Genomic DNA, 20009 nt, shown 5'->3' with positions numbered 1-20009 from the left:
ATGAGAGCTGAAAAAGGTTGTAAGGACAATTAAACTAGTTGCAGTAGCAGAACACCATCTTTGAAAAATAAAAATCATATACACAACATGTAGACGTTGTTTGTGACAATAACATGCTTCTTTTTCTTCAATGGATACAGAAAGTAACAGCTTTTTATGACTTTCAATTTCAGTCTTACCACTGCAAAACTGTCCCCAAATTCTTTTTACATTTAATGATGTAAAACAAAAAGAATTAAAAACAGTGAAAAAAAAAAAACTTTACAGGAATACAGCAAAATATAATACATACTTTACTTAGTTGTCAGTATATAAAAATAAGGCATTATGAAATGTGAGCTAATATGTAATACTAAGAATTGTAATTCAGATTCATTCACTATATGTTTGGGCATACGTGTGTATATGTATGCAGGCATGCATTTATTCCGACTTATCCCACAAAGGATGTAATAACCAAAATAAATAAAACAAAAGTTATATAAGTATAAAATAGGATGTATATACACATACTATACTGGATATAATATATCCCATACTGTGTACAGTGCATATTCACTTTGCTACATAAAATATAACACATATATACACACATATACACACTATATATATAAATATATGTATACACATTACATATGTGTATATATATGTTTGCACACAAATATTAAAGAGATCCCACAGCTTATCTCCGAGGAAGCAAAAGGAAAATATATACATATATATATATAAAAATCAATACACAAAATAGGCTTACAATATCTAGACCAGACAGTGCTTACTAAAATGCCTATTTAACATCTCTCTTAGCCACTAGATTTGAAGCCCTGACCATTTCGTTCATCACTATTATTCCCAGTACCTAAAATGCTTTTGATACATAGGGGAGTCTGAATAAATTCTTGAGCCTCCTTTTCTTGAATCAACACAACAACAACAACAACAAAATTAGAACACAGATATTCAGTGTACAAGAGGCTGAAAATTGAACTATACATCTGACCCAAAGAATCCTGCTGGTTAAAATGAGAGATAAGGGAAGAAATAACAGTCAAGTATATTGTTTTTCTTGAGCACAGAAACACTTTCTAGAATTGCTGCAGAACAAAAAAGTTTTAATTTTTATCTGAGGTTTTACATAAAAATCTTGGGACACATAGAAAATACTGCCATGACAACATTGTATTAACAAACTCAGTAATATTTTTATGAGGCTAACATTTTTTGTTTGTTTATTATCTAAGAGTCGGTCTTGTCCATGGTGGTCAAAAAAAGGTGAGAATGAGAACCCACCAGAGACCCTTCTAAAATATGTGTGGCCCCTTCCAATGGATTCTGATTCAGCAGGTGCAGGACGAGGCACAGGCAGATATATTTTTAGAAGGCTCGTCAAGTGATTCTGAAGCAAATCTTCTCTTAAGAAACCTGACCTACTCATTAAAATTTTCTTGGGCCTATCTATAAATTCCAACCTTTATGTTGGGGACACTTGAAGCATTCTCATTTACCTAAAAGCATCTACTGAGAAACCAAAACATACTCGCAGTTTAGATAATAACCTCAGTTTGTTCTTATATTCTTTATAAAAATTACTAACGATAAGAGAAACCTTATTTTCAAATATGATGTGTCTATATGTAAAAGAATATACTTAGAAATCCGATTTGTCAGCTCCTTTCAAATCAATGCGAAACCACAACCTTTAAGTTATTTATTCAGGTTTTCACATTAGCAAAAGGCATACCAAGTATTTCTGTATTCAAGTAAAAGTTTGTCTCCCTTATGAAAGACTAATTTAAAATGTACTGCAGAAATGAATGCAACTTTTTACAGCAACTTGTTTTTTTAAAATGTATCTAAAAGGAGCAACATGAGGTATAGACATCTGGATGCTAAAAAGTCATGAAAAAACACACTATTATGCATGATGATTGGTTGCCTAAAAGCTATTATGAAAATAAAGCAATAAAAGAATTCATATGAAAGTCTATGAATCAAGATTACAGACAAAAGGAATTGCTTCACAAAATTATTTTCAGAGTATGTCAAAAATATGCCAGGATCTAGTTTTCAAAGATGTGATAAGACTGTTAAGCATTTGAATAAAAAAATAAATTTTTACAGTAAAATTTACTTTTTATATGACTTCTCATTGTTGATTTCTAGATAAGTAATATAGTCCATAACTATTAGAATTAATTATTAAGATTATACTTGAAAAATAACAATTAAGAAAAGATACCAAATAAGGAAATAGAAAAAAATAAAAGTAATTTCTAAATAAATTATCTCGATGTTTGGAAGTACATTGTATTAGTTCGTTTTCTCACTGCTGATAAAGACATACCCAAGATTGGGCAATTTACAAAAGAAAGAGGTTTAATGGACTCACAGTTCCACGTGGCTGGGGAGGTCTCACAACCATGACAGAAGGTGAAAGGCACATCTCACGTGGTGGCAGACAAGAGAAGAGCTTGTGCAGTGAAACTCCCCCTTATAAAACCATCAGATCTCATGAGACACATTCACTACCACAAGAGCAGTATGGGGGGAAACCACCTCCATGATTCAATTATCTCCCACTGGTTCCTTCCCTCAACACATGGAAATCATGGGAGCTACAATTCAAGATGAGATTTGGGTGGGGACACAGCCAAACATATACATATAAGTGCATACTTACATAATTGGAAGTTTAACCAGGGTTAAAAAAAAAAAAAAAAAAAAAAAGCTGCTTCTCTTTTAGCATCTCTAGGGTTCCCAGAATGACTCTGTGGCTTCACCACTTCAAGTCTGGAATCAAATAGGGGACATACAGACTAGCAGATACTTTTTCATACATCAAGTGACATCTGTGTTAGAGACACTAAAAGAGAGAAGCAGCTTTTTTGGTGTATTAGTTTCCAAAGTACAAAAATAGTCTTTAAATTTATTGTCATCAAGGATAATTAAATTAGGATTAAATAAAAAGAATTCTGTGTAAGGCAAGGGTCTGCAAACATTTTTGTGAAGTATAAATATTAGTGACTATTAGACTTGGCAGGGCGTACATTCTCTGCCACATGAAAATGAATAAATATGATTGTTTGCAAATGATAATTTTTTGATAGGTAACTCAGATTTTAAATTCTATATGGTTTTCATGTATCATAACACATTTTTCTTGTTTTGAGTTTTTCCAATCATTTAAAAATATAAAACCATCTTTACCTCATGGGCTGGGCTAAAACAGGCAGGCAGTTGTTTGCCAATCTCTGATCTAAGGAGCCCAATATGGTAAGGCTAACATTCATGGCCTTCAGTGATCAGCATCCAGCACACATTTTCTCTTCTAGTATATATCACCTGCTGCTCCTTCTTTCTCAGATGATTCAAAAATTGTATTTCTTTCTCACGTAACTTTATCATTCCTCTCAGAGAAATCTTCTAGAGATTATCACCTTCTTAATAAGCATTTCCGTAAACCCCTTACCCATGTAATAAAACTTTTTCACATTAAGAGCTAACTACAAAGAGTTGTACACACATATCTTTAACATGCATTTTAAAAAATGTAAGATTAGTGTTTCTTTTGCATTTTATATTTGTGTCCGCCCCCCAACCACCACAAAAATTCATATGTTCAAATCCTAACCCCCAAGGTGATGCCATTAGGAGGTGGGACCTGTAGGATTTAATTAGCTTTTGAGTGTGGATCCCTCATGAGTGGTATTAGTGGGCCCTTATAAATGAGACCTCAGAGAGCTCCCTCACCCCTTCTGCCATGAGAGGACACAGGATATGGCTGTGTAGGAACCAGAAAGAGGGCCCTCGTCAGATGCCAAATCTTGACTTTGGACTTCTCAGCCTCCACAGCTGTGAGAAATAAATATTGGCTGTTTAAACATCCAGTATATATTTCTGTTATAGTAGCCCAAACGGACTAAGACAATATTATTAATACATGTGAAAACTAAATAGCAAAGAGTTCTAGTAAAAGTCCAAAAAGCCCATGTTTAAAGAGCACAGATACTACATGAACTCATGGTCGTATATATCCATCAACTGTATGATGTTATCACGTATAAGCCCTTGCTGACCTCATCAACCTCATGAGGTTTTTGTAAATTATTGAGAAATAAATAGCACCTAGAACAGTGACTGACACAAAATAATCACTGTATAAATACTTGCTGTATTACTATTATGCTGTTATTAGAAGCATTATTTCCTGCTAGATTATAAGCAAATGGAAAGTAAAGAGTACATGTTTCTCATCTTTGTTCTGCTCTGGCACCTAGGTTGTTGTCTTTGGCAAATTCTATTGTTGGATTAAAAAATATGACTATCATGAATAGTGGAGTCTCAAAATTTCCCTTGCCATTTGTAGCCTTTTCAATATTAAAACAAGTTAATTACTGAATTCATTTAATAAAATCATTGCACTTCATTTTTCTTCATTAATATAGCTTTGCTTCTGGTTTATAGCCAAATACATACTCGTTAAGTTCAATGACCTCCTCATATATCTCGCACCTTTAGCCAACAATGTTGTTAATGTTTCAGGAATTGATCTAAGTTAAATCCTTCTAAATTTCTCCATTCTGTTCTCTTTAATGGTAGCATGACACTATCAGGGCTGGATAGTGTATGTGTATATGTGCATGTCTATATACTTAATGTCTTACGTTTAATTCTGATTTTGTTCAAAAGTTCTATGACTGTCTTCATTAAGAGTCTTTCTTTCTCTGGAGATTCTAGCTGTTTTTCAAATGAAAGTATATTTTGTAGCTTTCAATATCTGTAGCTTTTCCCTACTTCTTGAACAAATAAATGTAAATCTTTTTTCCTAAGTAAATGGGCTTAAGTGAGACCATACCTATGGGAAAATAACCCTCATTTATAACTTTTCCCTTACAATAATTTTATGTTAGGTCGGGCATGGTGGCTTATGCCTGTAATTCCAGCACTTTGGGAGGCCAAGGCGGGCAGATCATGTCAGGAGTTCAAGACCAGCCTGGTCAACATGGTGAAATCCCATCTCTACTAAAAATACAAAAGTTAGCCTGCCATGGTGGCATGTGCCTGTAATCCCAGCTACTGGAGAGGCTGAGGCAGGAGAATTGCTTGAACGCAGCAGGCAGAGGTTGCAGTGAGCTGAGATTGTACCACTGCACTCCAGCCCGGGCGACAGAGCAAGACATCGTCTCAAAAAAAAAAAAAAAAATTACTCTAAATCTCTAAATAAACATACTACCCAGAACCTTAAACCTGATCTACAACCTTGGATGAGGTTTAAAAGCAGGAATAATTCTGTACATTTAAATATAATGACTCCCCAAGAACTTTCCAAAGCATAATACATCCCCTTTATTATGAACAACTGCATTCTGTCATTTCTATTTTCTTATTTCCCTGGGTTATGACCAAGAAGGCCTTATGTTTCTTTTAGCTTGAGTAAATTTAAACAGGTTTCTTTCTAATTTTGGGCCCCTGACCTCTCTTTAGAAAATTCGTCATTGTAAATCTTTTTTCTGCCCTTTTAATATGTAAATCTTTTAAAAATCCTCTTGACACTTTTATTACCAAGGAATGTCTTCCTCAAGGGTCCCAAAGCCATCTCTATGAAATTTTATCATCAAGGAAGACAGAACCAATACCTCCCAGTTTCTGTAGAAGGATAAGAGCCTAACTTCAGCAGGAGCCTTTTTCCAGGTTGTAAAACTATCCCCTGTCATGATGATACAAGAACATTTACTTTCCTATTGGTTAAAGCCAATCATCAAACACAACTGGCCTATGATCCCCACCCTCCATCGTAGCTCATAAAAACTCTGCAGCCCTTTGCTTTAGCCAAGGTGAGTTTGGACTGAGTCTGGTTTCTCTCTCCTATTGCAACAGCCTTGAATAAAATCTTCCTTACCTGTTAAACTGTCCTGTGCAATTTTTGCTTTCACAGCAGCAAGTGATCTTAGTAGGTAGATGAGGGCTCTATTTTGAAATTTTTGTGACTCATGAATTTTAGCAAGAAATTATATTTTCTACAGAAGAAGGTGAGAGAAAGATAATATATAAACAATAAATACTATGTTCTACCTAGGTGCACACTGTTGATGCATTCATAGAGGTCTATGGGTTATTGGGGGAGAAGAGCTCTGGATGTCTTGCCAGCTCTGTGTATTCTCTGCAGCGAGACTGATACTTTCTTATCTTTCTAACTGTACTAGACTTGAGATTCTTATAAAAAGATCCTAACTTTATTAATCTTACAAATCTACAATAGATATGATTATTTTTGAATAAAATAGAGATTTACTGATTTACAAAGAAAAAATATCTAAGGCTAAACAAATTACCTGAAAAACAGTAAAATAAGTGTAAGCAAATTTAGAATAAGCAAAAGAGATTACTGGTTGTCTCCAGGTCCATTTTATACTTTTATGACAGTCATTATTATTATTATTTTAATTATACTGGAACACAGATATTAGGACAGTACATGAACAAACATTTGCAGCTTGCAAATGGATTATTACCAGTAGATAGAAAGTGCCTGTGCTCCAAAGGTAGGTTGAAACAAAATACAATGAATAATTGCAGAAATGATTGCAGTCTAAAACCATAAATTATACAAAGATATGATCAGGAATACAATAATGATATAAATATCAGGAGATATTATTTTCATCATCTAGTAACACAAGTTAATATTGAGGAATATTATCATCAAAGTAACCACAGCCATCACGTATTATTTTAAACTTAGCACAGTTTAAAATAGGCTCTGCCTATCCAGATTCTTATTCATACTTAGTTAACGAGTGTCTTCCTTTCTCTCTTCTGTTCTCCTGTCTGGATCAGCTTTCGCCCCCATAGAAATGTTCCATTTTGACTTCTGCATTAATTAATTTCATACTGCTACAGTAACAAATTACCAAAATCTTAGTGGCTTAAAAAAGAAATTTGTTGCTTTATAGTTTTGGAGGTCAGAAGTCTAAAATCAAGGTGTTGGCAGAGCTTCATTCTTTCTGGAGGCTTCGGGGAAGAATTGTTCCAGTGTCCAAAAGCTGCATGTATTCTTGGCTCATAGCCTCCTCCTCCATCTTCAAAGTGCATCACTCCAAGCTTGGGTTCCGTTACTGTATCTCTTTTTTATAACACTGACTCATCCTTCTTTCCTCTTTAAGGAGCCTTGTGATTATACTGCACCCAATTATGTGATCCAGGATAATGTTCCCATTAAGCTCCGTAACTTAATCACGTTTCCAAAATTCACTTTACCACATAAGGTAAAACGTTCACATATTCTGTGAATATCTTTTTGAGGAGGAGGCATTATTGTGTCTACCACAGCCTCCTACTCTGAACTTAGGTAGTCTGTTTTGATTTTATAAGCATAAAGTAGAAAACAAGCCTTGGAAAGGGCTGCATTTCTGCCCAGCATCTAAAACCTGGTTTACCTTACAGCTCAGGCCAATTCCCTTACTACGCTGAGGTCAACATTTTCCAGCATGCACTATAGCTGTACCCAATGACTTCTAGAGGGTTTCATACATTGTCTGGGAAGCAGAATCCACATTATGACCTGAAGACAACTTAGCATATGTTTTCCTGGAACCCTTCATCAAACAGTGGCAAATCTTAACTGACCTTGATCAATAAAATGATTTTATGAGATAGGCTAATAGAGGAGAAAGGATGACGAGGGAAGTGGGCAGAACTGAGATTCAGTATTTCCTTGGCCATTTCATGAAGTATAACCTGAAGGTTAGTTAGTCTCTCTGGAGCAGCGCTGGAACTCAACATATTTTTCCCACTTTCCCTGTGTCCACAATACTTTATTGCTTCTTTTTTCTCAGGGATGCTTTTTTCCCTTCACTACCTGAATCTAGGTTGTCCTGTGTCTTGCTTGGGTCAATACAATGTGGCAGAAATGATGACATGTCAATTCTGTCAGCCTCAAAAGACCATACAACCTCTGTTCTTACCATTCTTGGAACCAGCCCAGGTAGCCCATGGGATGATGGGAGGCAAAGGTCCAGGCCCCTTGTTTTCCAGGCAGACAGACAGCCACCTCCACAGAGGCAGAGCCACCATGCTGACCAATAGCTGATGCATGTGTGAGCCCACTTAAGACCAGCATAAAAATATCCTACTGAGCCCAGGCCAAATTACTGACCCACAAAATCATGAGCTAAGGAAATTAAAGCACCAGGTTTGGGGATGATTTATTAAGAAATAAGGTAGTTGATACAACCACAGATAGAAAGAGAATGAGAGTTGGTGACCAGTTTTTGTCAGGTGATGGCAGCATATCCAGATAAAATGAACCAAAATAAACTTGAAATGGCCAAATTAAACAGTCGGGAAGAAGTCAGATCTCGACATGGGAATTTCTTTGAACTCAGCAAGAGCTCCAGTTCCTTGACTATTCTAATCTTTGCCTTATCTGTTATGTCCCATCATTACTATGTATCATAGATGTCAGGATCCATCAATTCTCTCTTCTATTGATAACATATGCAATTTCTTCCATTCATCTAAATATAAAACTTTGTTTGTTAGTCTTTTTGATAAGTTATTTTTAACCCCTCTTAAAATATCTTAATTCTGGAAGAATAAAACAGTTTGCCTTCTCTGAGTCTTTCTTTGCCATGCTAACTTAAATTGTTCAGTTTCACCAAGAAATGTCTAAAGCCTTCTTTTCATCATTTCATCTGTGCCCTCCATGGATGTTATCAATGGTCTCTTTAATTTTGATTGCCATGCATGTGCATGTAACTCCTAGACATAAGAATGTACTATAGAGCTTTTCCTTGAACTACAGACCTATATTCATGACTTCTTAGACATATTTACCTTGCTATTACAGTGCACCAAACATCACTTGTTCCAAGCCATCCTACACATCTCCACTCCATTCTCAAAGAACAATGCAAGTATTCAGCTAGTTACACAAACTAGAAACACTGGCTTTGTCTTTAAATTCTCCTTTTAACCTTCCTTATACAATTATTAAATTCTCTCCTATATATTTCTTAAATATTTCCTTCTTGGAATCCTACCCACTGAAATTGACCTAGGAATCAACACGCCATGGGAGGGCAGGGGGGAGGGAAGGACAATTTTACATGATCTGTGACTTGTACTCAGCAAAATCAATTCCATAATGGACTCACTGGAAAACATATTTGATATACACATATTCTGAGAATACTGCTATAATCACTATCAAAATTTTAAAAAATCAAACAGAAGCTGAAATACTCTTAAGTGAACAAAATCAACAAAAGCTGAAATAATCCTAAGTGAAAAAAGTCAGTGCCTTTTGATCAGGTCAAACGTGTCGACATGTAAATTAGTATCATTTTCTTCAAAGAATGTTAATTTCTTATCTTTTTATAAAACTCTATGTTCATCTCTACTCTTGACTACTCAAGCACAGGTAAATTTATACCTTAATAAGCAGATAATAAGCCTATATACACAAACACATACACATAATGATTAAAGCATGCTAGTATATACTTATATACATAGTAACAATGATTGAATTAAGTGGAAAATATAATCTGAAGTTCAGAAGCTCACCAAATTATCTCGGCCCTTAAAACTAAAATAATCCAAAATTTATGCCTTTTCACAGTCAAATGAGAGCAATGTCATTGCTCAATTTTAAGAAATATGCATCCTGAGCAGCAGGATTAATTGAATAAAATGTTTGAAAGAAAAAAATTAATTAGAGGAAGAAAAATAAATTGGAATTAACCTTGGTTTGATTCTCTCTCACCACATATCAGCAACATTTATGAAATACTAAATGAAATACATATTTGATTGTAGAAATTAGACCTCAATATTACAAGTAATAGGCAAAAGACACATTTCAGTACAAGACAGTAAACCCCAGGTAGTCCACATCTGTGCAGCTTGAGTTGAAGGCTGGAAGGCCACTGTGATATCTAACTTAGCGTAGTGAATGGCAGGTAGACAGCATTATTAACGCCTCCACATAATGCTGTATTATTTTGACTTCATTCGGCCTTTCATAGGGTATGGATATGAGCATATTTTGAATCTAGCACAGCAAAATTAGCCCTTAAAAGCCTAAATGTCTTCATAGTGTGACAAAGTGGACCACCAAATAAATCACATGTCAGATACCGGATGCATAGTTATCTTTCATAGGGAATTAATTTTGAAAATGCTCATTTTTTTTACTCTATAGTAACTCCATAGTAATGCATTTTATAGAAAAAAAATTCCATATTTAATCACAACTGAAGACTTATATTGAAAACTACAATATCAGAGGTACATTAGAGAAAAGACTTCCATATATTAAAGAAAAAAATTTAAAAAGACTAAATTACCTAATTTTAAGTTATGATAGCAAATGTAAAAAGAAAGAATTCTAGGTGAAACAAAAACTATATTCACTCAAATGTGATAATCTTTATGTTTACTCTTTGTAAATTTTGAAGTCCTATTTAACTGGTTATAAAGGTTATCACAGAAGCATTCATAAATGGTCAAGGAATAGCATTTGCATTGCTTTAACTGTTTAAGATGAAAATTTCATCATCATTTTTATATTTAAACTATATAATCAGGTTTATTCTTAAAGTATAAGAGTGATTAAATCATAAAAACTCTATGCCATTATTTACAGCAATCTTTAGCCTTATGGATTCTGCACATTTTGTCATATTAATAAACATTTTCTGTATCAGATATTGGAACAGTAATAGAATAACCAACAGCATTTTTTCATTTTCTCTGTTTATTCTTTTTCAAATATATATTTTAAAAAGGATTGTTTTTCTGCTTTTCTCTTCCTGATTCTAAAAGAATTCTATGCCAAGTATAATACATTCAAATGTAGCAAAATACAATGATAATTTTCACAAACTGGAATACACCTCATTATACATATAATAGTACATTATTTATGAAAAGGATATGGACCAAAGTTTTATTATAGTATAGAGTAGAGAGAAAATAAATTCAGATGATTATCAAGCACGGTCCGCAGGTAGAAAATAATCTAATTACAATAGAAATGACTCTATCCAGATGGACATTAAAACTTTATTGTCCAAATGTGAAGTAATATGTAGACATTCAGAACCACCAGAACAAATACATTTATGACTTTAACAAAAATCTTGTCAACATCTGAGCAATGTCTGGTTGTAAATGTTTTCTTATGCGGAGAAGGGACTGGGAGACCAACCAAAAAACTGTTCGTTTTGGTGGACTGTCCACAGCATTCCATTGTTTATCTCAGTATAATTTTTAAAATACTCTGGGGGTAATAAAAGAAGGCCAAATTAATCTTTTTTTTTTTTTTTTTTTCAGAATTTCTGGCTTTTAGTCTTCCAACTCGGATTCAAAAATCCATTCTAAATTTCACAGACAATGCCACTACTTTCTGATAGGGAAAGAATATGGAAATTAGGGGACTCATTTATTGTTTTGCAGATTCCTCTTGCTGTGAAAGCTCCCTGGAAAAGTTTTATCTAGGGTATAATGTAGGCTCCATGTTTATTGAAATCTTGGTAAGTAGAATTGAAAATCAAAATCCTGTCTTGTTAGGGCCACAGACAGTAAACTGTTAGTTCAGACTGAGGAAATCTTAAGAACAAGACTTCCTTGATTCTGGGAAAACAACTCCAAATAAACTCTAGTTACAAAATGGTAAGCAAATATTTCCTTCTGAAATTGAGTATAGAGATACTTTTGACCTCATGATGGAAAGACACTTGGATTTGGCGGTAAAGCCTGCCTTTGTTGGGCCAGCAGATCGCGTTCTTTTAAGATAGAAGGTTTCAGGGATGTGAATGAGAGTGATGGATATTCCTTACATAGGTACTCACAGGTTGCTCTTCCATGGTTAGATTAAGCCCAGAAACTCACACCAATGTTCTCATGAAGTACATATAGGGAAAGTATTGATTTTTAACTTGTTTTGTAGCTCTCATTAATGAAAGTTCTCATTAACTTGACAAAATTGTAATAAATTATTTTATAATTTCTAAGTATATAATATCATCATTCTATCATAATTATTTCACTGCTTCCTTTGAATTGCTGGTATTATTCTGTCTTATTCCCTGAGTGTAAGGTAGATTCTTTTAAGACTAGCTGGAATAATAAAAATATATAGTTTTGAGTTTTAAACAGCAATTTTTTAAAAAGATGTATTTAAAAATGAAGAAGCTAGACTCAGGCTATGAGCTAGGTGTGGGGGACATAAAAATAACTTAGAGGTGAAGCAACGATCACTAAGCTTAGGATAATGTCAAAGGGAAAATAAACAGCCAAGAGCTATCATGACAGGAAGAGGCAAGGAAAAAAACTTAAAATGACCTCAAGGCTAAGAAAGAATAAGAAAAGAGAGAGAGAAAAGAAAGAGGAAGAAAGAAAGAAAGAGAGAGAGAGAAAGAAGAAAAAGAAAGAAAGAGAAGAAAAAAAAGGAAAGGAAAGGAAGAGAGAGAGAGAAAGACAGGAAAGAAGGAAGGGAAGGGAAGTGAAGGGAAGGGAAGGAAAGGGAAGGGGGGGAGGGAAGGAGAGAGGGAAGGAAGGAGAGAGAGAGGAAGGAAAGAAGGAAGGAAGGAAGGGAGGAAGGAAATGTATTTATAACCAGGAAAGTAATAACAATTTGAATAAATATTGATATTCATTGTAATACAGTCCTTTGAAAAGAAGTGAAAGACTTGGAATGAATTAAAGTTATCACAGGCACTTCCATGAATAAGTGTTCAAGAGAAATAAGCAAATATTTTAATTTTCTACTCATATTTTATTGAGCTGCACCTAAAATGCCTTACAATATGTATTATGTGTAATCCACTCTATTTGCAAAGCACTGTACATATATGTTCCTATTTACCAACAGCAGTTTTGTGAAGGAGCATTAAGAGCCCTCTCATTTACATTACCTCATCTGTTGCCCACATTCCCTTCCTCATTATCCTCCAAAGAAATTGCCCCGGTTCTTTCTGTATTTAGCAGGTTATCTCATAAGTGAAGTCTCTGCACAGGTGATTACCTCTGTGCCACTTTCTCTTGTCTACCTGAGAAAAACATTGTTATGAATCCACTATTCAACTTCTTCCCCAGGGCATGTTCAAATCTTTGAAAGCCCTGGTAGGACTGACCAGTTGGCTGACAGATGGGGCCTGAGCTCTCCTGGACACTTCTACAGAGCCTTGGATATTTATTCAATCCTTGTGGCCACAGCTAAGTCTATGAAAAAAATCAGAATATTTATGGAACTGGGACATCTACATTCCATGATTAGACCAGTTCCCATGATTGAATACACACACACACACACACACACACACACACACACACACACACACTCCCTTCCTTGAAAAAAAATGCATCTTGCTGGTACAGGCGCTGTGCTTCTTCTGTTTATTGTTTAAAGGAAAAACAGGAGGGATTTTTTAGACTCAAAAGATGAGTATGGTAAGGGGGCACGAAAGCAGAGTGCAGGGGAGTCAACAGGCAGGGGGAGGTTTGAAGAACTGGAAAAAACTTTACGTTGCTTTCCAGGAATTACAAGTAGTTTAGTGACTGCTCTAGATTGTTGAGTGAAACTGAGGAACAGTGAAATACATATCTGGCAAATATGAGTCTGAAGCACCACAAGTTTTTTTTTTTTTTTTTAATTTTACCTATTTCAAACAGCAACGTTTCAGATATCTCATCTTAATACACATGTATCCTATCCTGATGAGTTAATGATCATAAAAATTTTACAGACCAGGCGGGCGGATCACAAGTTCAGGAGATCGAGACCATCCTGGCTAATATGGTGAAACTCCGTCTCTACTAAAAATACACAAATTAGCCAGGAGTAGTGGCGGGCGCCTGTGGTCCCAGCTACTCAGGAGGATGAGGCAGGAGAATGGCGTGAACCCGGGAGGCGGAGCTTGCAGTGAGCCCAGATGACACCACTGAACTCCAGCCTGGGAGACAAAGCGAGACCCCATCTCAAAACAAAACAAAACAAAAACAAAAACAAAACAAAACAAAAATGACAGACCATACTGCTTAGGTTTATGCCTTCTGTTGCTATACATTATTTCACTTTTAGAATCTAATGGTTCTGTCTCAGAATGGTAAATATATTCTCCACATTAAGATAAAACTTAAAAATCAGATCTATTTTGCACATTAGAAAACTGAAAGCAAATTTAAGAGATCTCAATTCTAGGCATCCAATAGTTCTTTGAAGTTCATAGAAAGAGTTAGAATATGAACAATGTTTGAGGATAACAGGACAAACCCTGGATTATTCTGGAACCAAGTACAGGGTAAGAGGCATAGAAGCTACACATAAACTGTGAATTACATATTTCAATGAATTAATAAAATAATTGCTGAGAATAAGAAAATTATGAATTAATGGTAAATTTTCAACTAAAAACGAGATGAATATACAATTGACCCCTAAAAAACATAGGGGTTAGGAGAACCACCACCGACACAGCCAAAAATCTGTGTATAACTTTGGATCGCTCAAAACTTAACTACTAATATCCTACTGTTGACCAGAAACCTTACTGATAACACAATTATTCTATTAACACATAAACAGTCTAATATCTTCATATATTTTAGGCATTTAATACATACCAATTTTTTCTCAAAATGTTCAAGATCTCTAGGCTACATAAGTCATCTGTGAGTATTTTCAGATTGTCACAAATTTCCAAAAAGAGTAATATATTTATAGAAAAAAATCCATATATAAGTGGACTCACTCAGTTAAAACTCATGGTTTTTAAGGATCAACTGTGTAACACTATAAGCAATTTTTGCAAGTGAAAAGAAAACCTTCGTAATTAGTAAGCTTAAACTGCAGTAAAACGCAAATGTATCATTTCCACTATTTTTAGTCAACTCTTACATAAATTATTTGTTTATGTTTGTTTATTCCAATACGGATGAGAAAGTAGGATTGTTTGGACACTGGAACATATTAACAGATAATAAAAATTTGTAAAATTTTTAAAAATTAGTTTGGAGGTGGAGGGAGCTTTGGAAATAAAAATTAAGCTCCTGTATACTAGTTAATTTTCCCACTATCTAGTATCTACTCAGAACTACGTGGAGAAGGAGGAGGGTAGGAAGAAAGAAAAAAGTAATGTTTGCTAAGCCTAAAGATTTTTAGCATGAGGAAAACTGAAATTTTGTTTTCATTTATTTCCATGTTGATATTATCTGCACTGTATAAAAGCACCATAGGTATTTTGTAAACATCTTTATCTATTTCAAACAGCAAAATTTCAGATATCTCGTCTTAACACCCATGCATCCTATCATGATGAATTAATGAACATAAAAATTGCAGACCATACTGCTTAGGTTCATGCCATCTGTTGCTATACATCATTTTACTTTTAGAATCTAATGGTTTTGCCTCAATATGGTATATATATTCTCCACATTAAGATAAAATTTAAAAATCAGATCTACTTTGCACATTAGAAAACTGAAAGCAAGTTTGCGCAATCCCCTTTAAGAGTAATAAACTATGACTAACTCCTTAGTCTAAATTATTGTTCATATAAACAGTGTGTTTAGGCTCAAAATGATATGGAAAATCACGTTAGCATTCAACATCTGAACTGTCTATTGGTGTATTTAAAATCCCTGGATTTAACCTAAATGTTATTTTTTTGACATTTGATAGCTAGAGAGTCTGTTTGGTTCTCCATAGTAATTCAGGATGAACAAGAATTGTTTCGTTACATATTAAAATTTACCTTGGCTACTTATGACACAGAAGTAATATTATGAAATTTTTCACCACCATTGATTCTTAAGATTCTCCTGTACATTGTGTGTGCTTAATTTTTCCTAAATAATCTTTGATGTTACATAACAAAACAAAGAATTAGACAAGTATTTATGTATTAGAAGTCATTTAAGAAAATAAAATTTAATTTTAGTTGCTAACAATCTCAACAAAAAATAATGGAGTTTTGACCTCATATTCAGTGAAATTGTTAAAATATTTAGCTAATTTCTCATATAACGATTGATGAATAAATATTTAATAATAACTAATGATTGATTTTTATTAGATTCAAAGCATCATTCAGATTTCTGGGCAGAGGTAAGGAATCTCTAGTATCAAAACCAAAAATTCTATTAATCTAAATGTTTAAAAATTTGGAATCATTTTTAATCATAATTTATTAAATAGAATATTACGTTTTTTAATACCTTCAACAATACACGAACTTAAGAACTTCAACAATACATGAAATTTGAACCCACCGAAAACCATCTCTGTGACTTATTTCTGCATTTGTAAAATAATTTTGATCTCTAATAATAGTCAAAGTAGATTATACAGTGTTTTTAATGAGATTTTTTTAATGAGATTTATTTCCATTTGGCCTTTGAATAACTCTTTTATATATTTAACAACATTTCAATTATAACAATAACTACTGAATGTTACATATTATTGAAAAAGCAGTGAAGGTAAGATTTAGAAATGATACTATTAACATTTTAACATTTTTCTTATAATCTGTTATTCTGTATAAACACAATTTTCCTAAAATGTGAAAGACTTTGTAAAAGTTTGGATACTGCCTTTTAATAATTTTTGAATAAAAATTTTCCATATTCATTTGCAAAAACAACATCACCACATTACTACAATGATGGATGAAAATTCCTTAATATGATAATATAAATTATTTACCATTTCTTCCATTGTTCAATATTTTATAATGTTTCTATATTTTCAGGGTCCTAATAATAGCTTCATGAGATTGTTGAGAAAATAAAATAAAGCCTTTAAGTTACTCAAAAAGAAAAGCCTGACAGATATTGATACCTATAGGAATAATAACTATTATTTGTGAGGTTTTTCTATTGTTATAAATTAGAATCAAATTTCTCCTTGCAATTTTTTAATGAGTTTTATGCTTTTAGATGACATAATTTTTAATCTAGGTTTTTTTTGTCTCTTTTTCTAGCAATTTTCTAAAATTTCCAGAAATGATATTATAAAATTAGAAAACAAGTTTTACTTTTCCCTTACTAAATCAAATATTTTACATTAAATTTAGAATTTTCAAAGATTCATGCTGCCTTCATTATAATATATAAAATATAGGTATTTGTTCAATAAAAACTTTCAATTTGCATTAAAAATTCTTGAATGTGAACAGATTGATTTCAGATGACTCTTTGAAATCTTTGAGCAGCATTGTACCTTACTGAATTCCTTTTAATTTAGGCAACAAAACAAAACATTTTACCAACAGTTGGCCTACTCTAGTTATTAAAACTTTTATACACAGATTGTCACCAGCTTAGCTAAAACAGCAGCTGTCCACTGGAAATAATTGCAGAAATGTTTTTCTCATTGGCCTGAAATCAAACATATGTTTTCCTATAACAAATAAAATATCACTTTTTTTATTGATATGTGCTAATTATTGAAAAGCATTAATTACAAAGTTATACATTGGATTTTCATACTGACAAAAAATTTCATATCTTAGGGGTCAAGATATTGATATATTTTAATGTTTCAAATAGTTGATAAACTAAGACTATGTTTTGAAATAATAGCTTTTGAGTTATTATTTTTGATTAAATATCTGTAAAAAGTCATGTCTCTAAATTGAAAAGAGAGTAAAGAGTCCATTTTCTCCCATAACTGTGTTGAGAGCCAATTTAAATATATTATGGAAAATAATCTTTAGTTTGGGCTGTACTGACTTTCTGTCTCTTTCACACTCGCTCTGTAGAAAGTAAGATAGGTTTTACAACTTTTCATGCTCTTCTTGTACGAAATATGCAAGTCTTCCAATTACTATAAATTTTAAATGGCAATAATTGGTAATGTAGCAAGTCTTCACCATTTTGGTTTCTACTTGAAATCATATTATTTTCATTTATGGAGAAAATAATAGCATCTGTTGTTTGCATACACAGGCTTTTGGTTGATTTTAGGGTTTCATTAGTGGAATAGTCAAGGCAGAAACATATTCATCTCTCCAAATAGGTCTTTAAAACAGCACATTGCCAGTTTGCTTTATTTTTATAGTGCTATAGATAACGGCTGCGAGTTTCTTAAAGAATAGAATTGATGGGTGTTATTACAAATGTAACTCAAGGTTCCCTAAGAGTCTGACACCTAAAAATAAATGCATAGCTTATCTTACTAAAATTAAAATAGTAATGGTCCCATATGGCCATTCGGTTAGTCTAGTACATTCTCCCATCAAACAGAAAGGACTTCTCAGTAATCTGTGATAAAAGATAAATAAAGAAAACATTACCTTCTGTATAGTAATGATTCCTTCCTGGGTTTCTTTGTCAACAGAAATCTTAAAAATGCCCAAACCATCACCATCCACAATCTTGTACTCCATTTCAGCATTAGCTCCAATATCTGCATCAGCAGCTTTAATTCTGGCCACAACTGAGGCTACAGGTAATGATTCTGGGACGTTATATTGATAAGACCCTGTGAAATTCAAAGCAAGAAATGAACACGTTACACCAAACTAACCAATAAAAATTTAACTATTAGGTTATTTTGGCATCATCGTAGCACAACTTCTTTTTATTTTTTAATAAAATATATGCTAAGGTAATGGAAAACAAAAGATGAGTTTCATAGAGCCTTAAGAGGTATGATGGGAATGATTAGTTAATAATCACTGTGATAGCAGAAATAGATGGTGAGGAAAAGCAAGAGAAGAATCTCTAATTCCTGTATTTCTGGCAGTGAGAAATATCCTACACTGAAAAATAAAAATAAATTTAAAGTAATTATAATTGATATACAATTAGTAAATGTAATTAAACATGATAATTACAATAATGTGTAAAATACTAAGAAATAAAAATAGAATAGATTGGCCTTGAAATGGGCAAATACAAGCCTAAATCATTTTTATAACTTAATGTTGGAATTTACCATTTTTACCAAGAGAGTTTCAGAAAACTGGGTAAGAAAACTGGATAAGAAAGGATAAGAATGATTTGTGTGGGTTGTATGTAGAACTGATTTGGGCCACAATGGTCTGGGAGCCTAGACAATATTAGTTGAACAACAACAACAAAAAAAAGTGAAAGAGAAAAAAATAACTTCTAAAATTTTTGGTTTAACTTTTGTAATAACTCCTCTTCACCATCCCTCAAACTAAAGAAAAAGTTTGGTGGCAGATGAAGAAATACATGAACTACATCACTCAGAAATGACGAAACACCGCAGCACGCTATATTCCTTCATTATTTTTTCTCTAATTATTTACTTTTTCCTGCCTCCTGCATCTACTTCTGTTTCCTTTGGTTGTTACATTGTGGTGCATTTGTCCTGTCTTGTGAAGGGATAAGAAAGGATTCTCTCTGAGAAGAATATAGAAAGGAAAATGTGTCTGTATTATGGAAATATGTATTAGACTGAGACTTGCTTGCAATTTTCTAGACTTTGTGAATAGTTACTGTTTGTTTTCTAAATGATTATAACATATGCTATTACTTTTGAGTGACCCCTTTCACATATCTCAAAGTGTCCTTCATAAAATTCCAAAATGTCAGGGTTAAACTAGTGATTCAACGGTAGAGAAAAATCCCAGCAAAAATGAACAACAATGATATATCCCTGGCTTTTTTCACTTTAATAAGTTTGAAGGGATCTATAATGGCCTAGAAAACCTGTATCCTACTAAAATTCTACATAATTTTGTCAGTCTAGGCTTAAACAAAAGGAAAGCAGTTCATTTCATTATGAGCCCAAGATAATTGCATTATTACATTTTTTAATTCTAAAGGTCCCTCCTTCTCCATGATAAGCCATCAAGATCACAATTAAGAATAGGCTTATTGAAAGAAAATAATGCTAAACCTGGGGTCACTTTTTTGTATTACCAGGAGATACCATTTCTTGTATAATAATATAAATATTAAAAATATGTAAGATAAAGAGGAAAATTTTAAAGAAGCAGTCATTGAAGGAAAAAACAGTGACACTTGTA

General features: G+C 33.3%; 1 protein-coding gene across 3 annotated transcripts in view; it reads right to left on the bottom strand.

Annotated features, from left to right (window-relative positions):
• The window catches only part of CDH7 (cadherin 7), a 142680-nt gene that overhangs the window by 50599 nt on the left and 72072 nt on the right, over nucleotides 1-20009 (bottom strand). For all 3 annotated transcript variants that reach the window (XM_034943950.3, XM_008952661.5, XM_034943952.3), the window contains exon 6: nucleotides 18306-18493. In XM_034943950.3, coding sequence (XP_034799841.2) covers nucleotides 18306-18493 — 188 coding nt within the window. The remainder of the gene's footprint in view (nucleotides 1-18305; nucleotides 18494-20009) is intronic.

The sequence above is a fragment of the Pan paniscus genome, chromosome 17, assembly GCF_029289425.2.
Source record: "Pan paniscus chromosome 17, NHGRI_mPanPan1-v2.0_pri, whole genome shotgun sequence".
Classification (NCBI taxonomy): Eukaryota; Metazoa; Chordata; class Mammalia; order Primates; family Hominidae; genus Pan; species Pan paniscus.
This window is presented reverse-complemented; position numbering and strand designations above follow the sequence as displayed.